This window comes from Populus euphratica, unplaced genomic scaffold, assembly GCF_000495115.2.
Source record: "Populus euphratica unplaced genomic scaffold, PopEup_1.0 scaffold215.1, whole genome shotgun sequence".
Lineage (NCBI taxonomy): Eukaryota > Viridiplantae > Streptophyta > Magnoliopsida > Malpighiales > Salicaceae > Populus > Populus euphratica.
The window spans coordinates 271,611-281,249 of record NW_011500098.1 but is presented as its reverse complement, the minus strand read 5'-3'; the positions used below and the strand labels follow the sequence as shown (position 1 = coordinate 281,249).

The following is a 9,639-nucleotide window of genomic DNA, read 5'->3' as shown; positions in this document are numbered from 1 at the left end:
ATATTAATATAATGATGTACATGACGCCATTTCTCAATTATATATCCTTATATCAAAAACTCAATTATTTTCCCATCTATATATATTTTCCTAATTAAAAATTAAAAAAATGTAAGAAATTAATGTTTGTTGTAGACTTTGTGTTTTCGAAAGAGATGTTTATGAATGGACAAGTCTAAAGTGTTGGAGGAATGTCGACATTGTAAGTAATAGGAAATTAGATCCAAAGGATTTCATTTATTAAAATTGAGTTCTCTCTTACAGTTAGCATAGTCAACTCACAATTATGAGGACATTATGTGCCTCCGCTGTCTTAGTTCCTAGTTTACTATCTCCGCTCAGCAGTTTACAACTGTGCACGTAGGTTTCACTGTCGGATTGATTAAATATTTGTGGAGATTTTCATGATCTTTCTTCGCATGCATTGAATATTATATTATATTGGAATGTAGTCTTCCAGTTTTTTACCTTTTTAACTAGGATAGATGTTTACCTTATCAAGTGATCAAGTTCAACTCATGAGTAAGAATTTTTCTTTTTAATTTTTGTCCAGAACAATGCTTCATTAAAAAAACATAGTGAGATAATATTGTTTTATGTTTTAGAGTTGAGCTGGCTAACTAACTGACGATCATGACCTTAGATTGGATTTGATATTTAGATCTGATAAATATTACTTTTTTATCAAATTCAGGCCAGTCTAGCTCAAAGTCGGGTCAAATCCCGTATTAGATCTGTTATTTACACACACATATCGAAAGGCCAATCTAGCTGAAGGGACCAAGAACTCGAAGGCTATATGATCACGATCCTCTACTTTCTCTTCCTTGGTACACCTGAATTACCTTCGATGTTTCGGAATTTTATATCCATAGTTCTTTTAAAACCAATATTGGGTTATTGTTTTTAAGGAATCAAGAATCATTTAGGTTACATGCAGTAAACAACATGCTTGTTAATAATGGTTCAGACATATTAGCCAGATTTCATACTTACTGTTGAACAATATTAGGAATAGTTAGATTAGGGAAGCCTAACACTACAACCTTTTCATGTACAGCAGCATTAGGTTCGGAGTGAATGACGATCTCTAGCATTCAACAAACTAAACACGAAGACTAGAAAGTTTCAACTGGAACCAAGCTCACTTGATAGAAAAGCAATAAAATTACAAAAAACAAGACTCAAATCCAGACTCCCTACAGCAAAACCAAGCAACAAACTTTACTTGCCACGACCATTATACAGCACTTTACAAAAGCACCCAAAACAAGTAATCATCAAGGCACGTTTCTGATTGGAATTCTTACCAGTAAAGCATGAATAAGGCAATCTACTGAATAAGGCAATCTACTTCTTACTTTTCGCATCTTTGTCATATGTCTCGGTATAATATTCATCATCGTCGTCGTCATCATAATCATCATCATCATAATAATATTCTTCATCATCGTCTTCACTGTTCGCCTTACCATTTTCCAGCAGCCCATTTGACAGCTGCCCTCTCAATCGCTCTTGAATTCGATCCCTAATGGCTGTGCCCTTAAAGACATCCAATTTCAAGGGTAAAATATTATTGGAGTGTGTGTGGTATTTATATATATATAGCTGCAAAATCTCCATATCCATACACTAGTCGATCATTGTGTGTGAGTGCATAGTCCAACTCGCCAATTTACTTGATACCCAACAGACAGACAATCAAACTTACCATTTTATGGCAACCTTCTTCGAACATCTCAAGGAATCCAGCAACCCAACGATCAGCATTTTCCACCCATTCATTACGATGCATGGCAACAATTTGAATCTGTAAAAGGATACAGAAACAACTATGAAACATGTACAAAGCATGGAAAGGGAGCAAACTGAATATTTCATAAATATAACAAGCAAATAAATTCTAGAAGCAGCAAAAACAAAACAGCAAACAAGTGAAGTTAGTTTTCATCAGAATGGCATAAAACAAAACCGACAATATAAGAAACATTTGGCTTCGCTTTGTTTGTCCATTTTATTGCTACAATAAAGTAAAAATGCAGTCTTTGACAAACTTCCAAATACCTAGCACCTGACACCTGATACACTGCATTCTTAACACTGAATTTAAAACTACCAATATTACCAACTTAAAACACTTTTGCATGCACAGAGTCTTTGACAGTTCAAAAATTAAAAAAAGATGCATTGCTTTGCCTAAATAGAAACATTGCCATAGCAAACGTAGGACAACACTAACTTTTCACAATTTAAGCTGGACTGTGTTAGTCATGTGAAGAAAGGATACATATCTGAAATTTCTATATGGAGTTGATGTTGTTCCTTAGTTCAATACATCAAATGAAACGAAATGTGCTAGATAATGAACACTAACATTACTAAAAATGGGAATTTGGGGGGTATATTTCAAGGGTAGAACTGCAGAATCAAGTCACAATAACTTACAGTACATGCTCCACCTAATTAAGAGAATATATTTAAGTTTTCAGGAGAAAAAAATCAATGACTGGAAGAAATGATATGTTTCCAGAATAAGTGAAGAATCATTTAACATTTAGTATGTTAACCATAAAATTTAAATGATATTTGTAAGTAAAACAGAAAAAAGTTGGTGAAACACAACGATGTTTAGGCATAGGATGCAAACAAAACAGAAAAGAAGAAGTTGGTAAAACACGACAATGTTTCAGCATAAGATGCAAATAAAACAGAAAAAAGGAAGTTGGTGAAACACGTCAATGTTCAGGCATAAGATAGAACAGACCTTTTCTCCAACCTTTTCTTGTTGTTCCTTCACTTTCTCTTGTAGTTTCTTCAACCTCATGTTCACCCTCAGTCGCTTTTCCTATTTATCATTGCACAAAACAAGAAAAAGATAAGGAAGTAATGCATACAGAAGTCTACACAAAAACAAATTTCAGTGCAGTATCATCCAATCAATTCCAGAAACAATATAAGAACATGCCTTTACGTAGCTAACACCAAGCTCTTTTCTCGAATATCCTCGATCCAAATTACGTAAGACATACTGGTTATAGTCTTTGACAATCCTCATTATAATGTCTGACGTAGAAATGCCATCAGTTCTTCTTGTTTCTTTGAACCTTCCAACTTTTTTGACCTGAAATGAAAGCTCACTTACCATAACTATATAATACCACAAGGATAAATGGAAACACAAGCAATACGATGCTCAAACTTACAAATTCATAGACATCCTTTCCAGCTCCACTGGCATCAGCATAGCTACAGATAAAGTGCAAGGCCAAATGTAAGAGATTGCCGATGTATTTACAACTTGACTCACTCAAATGAACATTACCTGACAGATTCCATTGATATTAAATTTAGAATTAAAACAAATAGAAATAATTCTGTAACACTTAGCTTTTCTTTGTGTAACTATAAACTATTGCTGAGTACTTACATCCGAACAAATTAGATACCAAACTTGTGATATGAGAAAGATATTTTCTTCACTGTCATAAAACTACTTAATTCTGATGCATATCATTACAATTACGCACCAAGAAATGCCTTTGAATTGGATTTCTTACGGTAGAGAATCATGAGCGACGTAGTCAATATTGTGCTTGTCAAGAAATTCTTGATCAATCACCCAAGGCGCACCAGGAATGACTTCATCCACCCACCTGAATAAAAAAACAAAAACAAAAACAAGGTTTTGTCCTATCAATAACACCAAAATTGCTAATCCCAAGGCATTATATATCCTATTGAAGCAAATACCTTTAAAAAGTTACGTCTTACACAAGAAAACTATTCATAAGTTTGAAAATAAACAAAAATCATACTTGCAATGGCGAAGAGATTCATAACGCACTTCCTCTGTCATGACAGTTTTTCCCTTGTATTTGTGTGTGATTTCATCATTGCAACATCCGACAAGCAAGTAGGTGTTCGGAAACCTAAATTCACAAAGCAACCAAATAAACAGCTAAGCCAAAATCATTTTTCAAGCAATATTATCAACTAAAAGGGAAAATATAATCATATACTGTAAATAACATCAAATATTTTAAAAGTAAATAACATGGACCAATCAAAAGCACCTTAATGAACTCAACATCTAAACGCAAGCATGACAATTTCAACAATCTAACAATACGAATTAACATTCAAAAGCAAAAAGAAAAATGGTACTTAAGTAAACAATCTTCATCCATAGTTGAACAGATTAATCAGTCTAGATTAATATACATCATAAACAGCTCTAAAAAATCACAAAAAGACTTAAATTACGAGAGGAAAAAAAATTAAAAAGAGAACAAACAGCAGAAAAATACCTATCAGTGGCGAAACAAGTTTCAAAAACATGATTAACAGCACAGAAAAAACGGTAAAAACAATCGAAACCCAGAAAAGCAAATCTCATAAAAGTTTCAAAAATTCACAAAATTCAGCATCCAATCACATTCCCACAAAACAAGAAAACCCCAGAAAGCGAAACAGATCAAAACACAAAACAAACCAAAAAAGACAAAAACAATAGCACAAAAAAAAATAAAAAAAACGTACGCTTTTTTAGCTTGTTCAAGGGAGCGAGCGTGGCCAAAGTGGAAGAGATCATAGATCCCATCAGCATAAACACGAACAGGACGATCAGACGGTGGTGGTGTTGAAGGATCAGGATTCAAATGACAAGATACTTCGCAGCTATTTCCACTAACCATCTTCTCTTTCTGTTGTGTCTCCGCCATTCGTATTGAAATGGAATTTGCAATGTACCCTCTTTTTCTTTTTGTTTTTTTTTTTTTTAAGAATATTGTTTTTTCGCACTCTTTCAAGGAACAGACTCTTTTATCTGTCCTTCCTTTCTTTTCATAGGCCAGAATAAAATAATTAATAGTAAAAAAATAATTGTACTAATTAATTTAATATATTGGTGATTTTGGAGCAATTGTGTTAGATTTAAATATTTAGTAACAAAATTAGATTTTCAGATTTTAAAAAAAAATTATATTATTAACTGTCTTAAATGATGAACAGGGCATGTGAAAAGTCACATTGATTGACAAAATTCAACTGTTCGTGGAAAGCTCACGTTATGCTGACAAATTTTGAAATTAATAGCCATCAATGTTATTATTTGATTTAGAGCTAGTTAAATTAATTTTTATATTGATAAAATTAATTTATTATTTGATTAATATGATAATTAAATTTATATCCTACTAAAATAATATTAAAAAAAACTTGAATCCTTATTCAAACTATGATTTGATATTGACTTGATTAACTTAAATATAATAAACTTCATTTAAATTTGAATAAGTAAATATTAAAAAATTCAACAAGTTGGTGTTATTTATTTATACATTTTATGTGCTTACAATTTATTTATGGTTATAGTTGTTTTTTAAAAAATTTCATGTTGAGATATATTAAATTGATATTTTTTTATTTTTAAAAAAATTACTTTTTAGATCAATACATTAAAATAATTTAAAATATAAAAAAATTAATTTTTTTAAAAAAAAATTTTACACCAGCATTCCCAAATATTCTCTTAGTCGATCTCTAATGTTCATTTATATAAAGATGGGATTCATCATGATAGTTAGTTGAGTTTTAGATTTTTGTGAATGAAAAAAACAACACACCAACAGCATTAAGTGATTTGAATAATATATATCATGTGCTTAATTTCTCCATTGAATTTTATACAAATTAGATTGATATATTCCTATTTATGAAGCTTAATTTGTTTGGTGATTTTCCTATCATTATCATTTAGGATTTGAATTCTAAGAAATATAGTAATAAAAACAATTTATTGTGAATATATCATTAATGGCATGCATTGTCCATTTAAAATTCCTTTTTTTTTTTAAGTTTTCTATGGTGAAAAGTAATATATTTCTTTCCGTTTTTCATTTGATTAAATCTTGAAAGAAAACCCAAAGCCACACACAAAGGCATGAATTCTCAAGTATTCCAATTTTAGATAATTGAAAAGAATATAAAAAAGATAATACTACAACAATCTTTTCGACAGTTTTGCACCAAAATAAAAACAAGATAATCGATCTTTGTCAAGCAATAATGATTATTTTTAAAATAATAAAATTATTTTGTCTATAGTGTAAATGGCTATTTGTATTTAATATTCAACTAAAAAAATTCGATCTTGATCCAGGAATCTAGCTCGGGATGCTTTCATTTCTTTGACCTTAAATAAAAAATAAAAACCATAAAATAGTATTTAGTTACTATCATAAAACAAGAGAGAGAGAAATGAAAATCAAAATAATAGAACAAAAAATAACATTTTTTTATATATATATTTTTGAAAATACAGAAATAATAATCTTTATGTAGTATAATCACGTTAACCATGCAGCCAAAATTAATTTATAAGTTTTAATACTTTATTAATTAAAATTAATAAGCTCCTGTTTTGGCTTTTGAGTTACACTGCGGTGCGGATCAAAATATTTTTAGGTTGAATATAATTTTAAAATTCCCATTATTTAAATATGTTTTTCATTGCAGTGAAAACTTAAATTCATAGCTTTTTTAAAACAAATGTAATTGCAAAAGCTAGCATTATGCAAAACACAGACAAATAGATGATCAATTTATGGTTCATACTGGTCTCTGGTGGGATCATCGAAGTCATTCCAGCCCTCAGGTGCAATGATATCAGCCATGGTACACGTTGTGTATGAGAAAATGACTCTGCAATATGGCCTCCATACTCTACCGAGCCATATTCGAACTTTGCCTCCTAATGTGCAGTTCACAAATGTAAATCCTGTGTTCTCATCCTTGAAAGTTCTACCGTGTGCTGTTACTGCTCCATTTATGCCTTCTGCTCCTGGAGCCACTGGATTCGCCATAGAAATCAGCTGGCAATTCTGTAGAAATCTCAAGTATTAAGAGTGTAAAAACAGTGGTAGATTAAGAAAAGCATGCCTCTAATGATATTTTTACTCAGATTAATCACATATCTTCTTTGACCTTGAGCATGGTGATCATTCTCTCATAATTATATATTAGGAAGTGTAATTTTTCAGCCCAGTCTCATAGCATGCATGCATGCTTAAGAATCTTATGCTAGTAAAATCAAGAATGAAATAGCATGATCAGTATTGCTTAAGATGGAAATATGCTCGCCTCATACAGTGACCAGCTTGCATTGCCAAAGATGAAATCAATGGAACCTTGGATATAACAATCCTTAAAGCAATGGCGTCCTCTATCATCATGAAGGGTGTCTTGTGCTCCAAAGAATCCACAACCCAAGAAAACAGGTTGGTCTCCAGATATTCTAATTGCCACTGCTTGGCCTCCAATATCACCAGGGCTTGGAATTGGTGCAACATTCTAACGTGGAAAAGGAAAACGTTACTGCTTCTTCCCATGAGAAAATGTGATTTAATGTTGTTGAGCCATGTCTTACCACGAAACTTATGTTCTTAGCAACGAGGTTGTTAGAGAAAACTTGTACAGAACTGCTGTAAAATGTTCCATTGGAAGATATTGCATTGTCATTCCATACAATTGCCGTTGATGTATAGCCTTGTCCTTGAAATGTAATGTTCTGTTTGTATTTGGGAACAGCGACTTTCTCACTAAAATTAACAAGCCAACACGATCAAAGTTCAGAAACTTCAAAGAAAATATTTAGAAAAATTGATATTCCGATTGTATTTTCTCATGAATTCTCTTTTAGTGCGTGCTTGTCTACACGACTAACTGGTTTCAATGGCTGCAAAAGGCATAAAAAACGATTTATTGTGTGAGCAATCACAGTTTAAAACACGGATGGCCGCATAGATAAACGGGTTTTTTAGTCTCAGTGAGGACAAGCTGGGTGGATGAGTTGGTTCGCAAGTTTCACCTCACTATCGAAATATAGAAGAAAACCTTACTTACTAGTGAACGCCAGAGTTGATCCAAATTATGGTCCTTACTTGGCTATAATTCGCAACAAAATCAATAGCTGATTGAATTATTGTTGTGAAATTACAACATCCGTTTCGATCAACGCAAATGGTTGAGGTTGTGTTAGTGTCTGGAGGAGGGAAGTCGGAGGAAAATCTTCACAAATGTCGGCTATTTTTCTATCACTATGGTGTTTACCATGGTGGTGGTGATGATGATTGCCTTCGGTGCTATACATAATGAAAGTGGCAAAAATAGGTGATGAAAACGCGGCCAAGCCAAGCTCAATGAGTTGGTGCCAAAGTGAGAGGTTTGGATTAATAATAACAGTTGCCAAAAGGGCAACCAAGAGAGTGAAAGAAATGTTTTTTAGACCTTTTTTTTTTTTCCTTTATTTGGTAGAGGGGATCATCGGTGAAGACGATCGGTTGATAATATTTTTTGCAGTAGCGAGCAGAATATAAAGATACATGTCCTTGAAGTGAAAGGATTGATAACATGGCTTGCAAAGCACCCTGTCCCTGTGCATTCTTGGGACAATTTCCAAGCTACCAAGAACCTGCTGCGGATGAGGCTTGGATTGCATAACAGGGGAATCAAGCTACTCGACAGACTCTGTGGCTACGCGATGCATCCTCCATTTCGCAGGAAAAAAGCACAAAAGCGCACTGCAATTTACTCTATTTAAGACTGTCATGGGGCTAAATGAATGGTCCTGGTATGCAGCCACAGAGACTTTGTTTAATCAAAGGTGTCAATTATTGGGGGTGTTTAATTTTTTCAGGGGTTAATATAAAAGTTAAATATTTATTTTTTTATAATATTAATATTATTATTTTTTATTTTATTTAATAAATTTTATATGTATATAAATCTTTATTATAAATTAATTTTCATAAATAAATTCATTAAACACAACCATGATGATCTATATTATAATATTGGTATCTTAATTTTTTTAATTATATTTTTATTTATCATTAATTTTTATTTATTTATTTATTTACACAGATTTATTTGATTTTTTTATTGAAATTTATAATTTTTATATTAAAAATTGTTTTAAAAACTCTATATATTCAAGTTATTTAAATTTGGTGTTTTTAATTTGATCATTATTCTTATAATTTTTTTAAATTTTTTATAAAATTTCTATTATTTTTAATTTTATTATTCAATTCAATGTGTATTTTTATTTTATTTTTTTTCCTTATTGATTTTTTATATATATTCATTTGTTATCATTGATTTTTTTTCTTATATGATTCAAATAAATTCAAAATATTTAGTTAATTAAAAATATAATCTGAATTATTGGATTTTAAAAAAAAACATACTTGTAATATCTAAATCTTTTATTGAAAAAATAAAACTTGCCGCAGTGAAGTACAGCACTAAGTAGTTGTTATTGTAGGCTGAAAAAAGAAGAAGGAGAATGAGAGTGCAATGGACTAAAGCATCAAAGCCCATCTTTCAAATTGTTGGGCTAAAGCTCAGCCATGAAATCTTTACAGCTTGAAGCCGGGCTAGTCCATAGTACTCACCTTATTGCAGAGCTCTTTGCATCTTCCACTGAATTGGCCCTTGTTTCAACACCAATCCAGGACAAAAACACAAACGCCTTCTGGGTGCAGTGCCAACACTTCATTGTCCAAAAGGAACAGCAAGAATTACATCAAAGTTTGAAACTCCCTTGTCTTAGCAGCAAGATTTGTTTGAGAGTTTGAA

General features: G+C 31.7%; 1 protein-coding gene and 1 pseudogene across 1 annotated transcript; both read right to left on the bottom strand.

Moving 5' to 3' along the window:
- Window positions 1-1,114: 1,114 nt before the first annotated feature.
- LOC105109382 (choline-phosphate cytidylyltransferase 2) lies at window positions 1,115-4,812 on the bottom strand. Its single transcript, XM_011004088.1, is given in 9 exon segments — window positions 1,115-1,353; window positions 1,356-1,542; window positions 1,712-1,810; window positions 2,765-2,845; window positions 2,966-3,121; window positions 3,204-3,246; window positions 3,558-3,653; window positions 3,816-3,929; window positions 4,540-4,812. Coding segments are annotated over 9 exon segments (978 nt in total). The 5' UTR covers window positions 4,722-4,812; the 3' UTR covers window positions 1,115-1,333.
- Window positions 4,813-6,602: 1,790 nt separating this feature from the next.
- LOC105109401 (probable pectinesterase 8) lies at window positions 6,603-9,559 on the bottom strand (annotated as a pseudogene).
- Window positions 9,560-9,639: the final 80 nt, after the last annotated feature.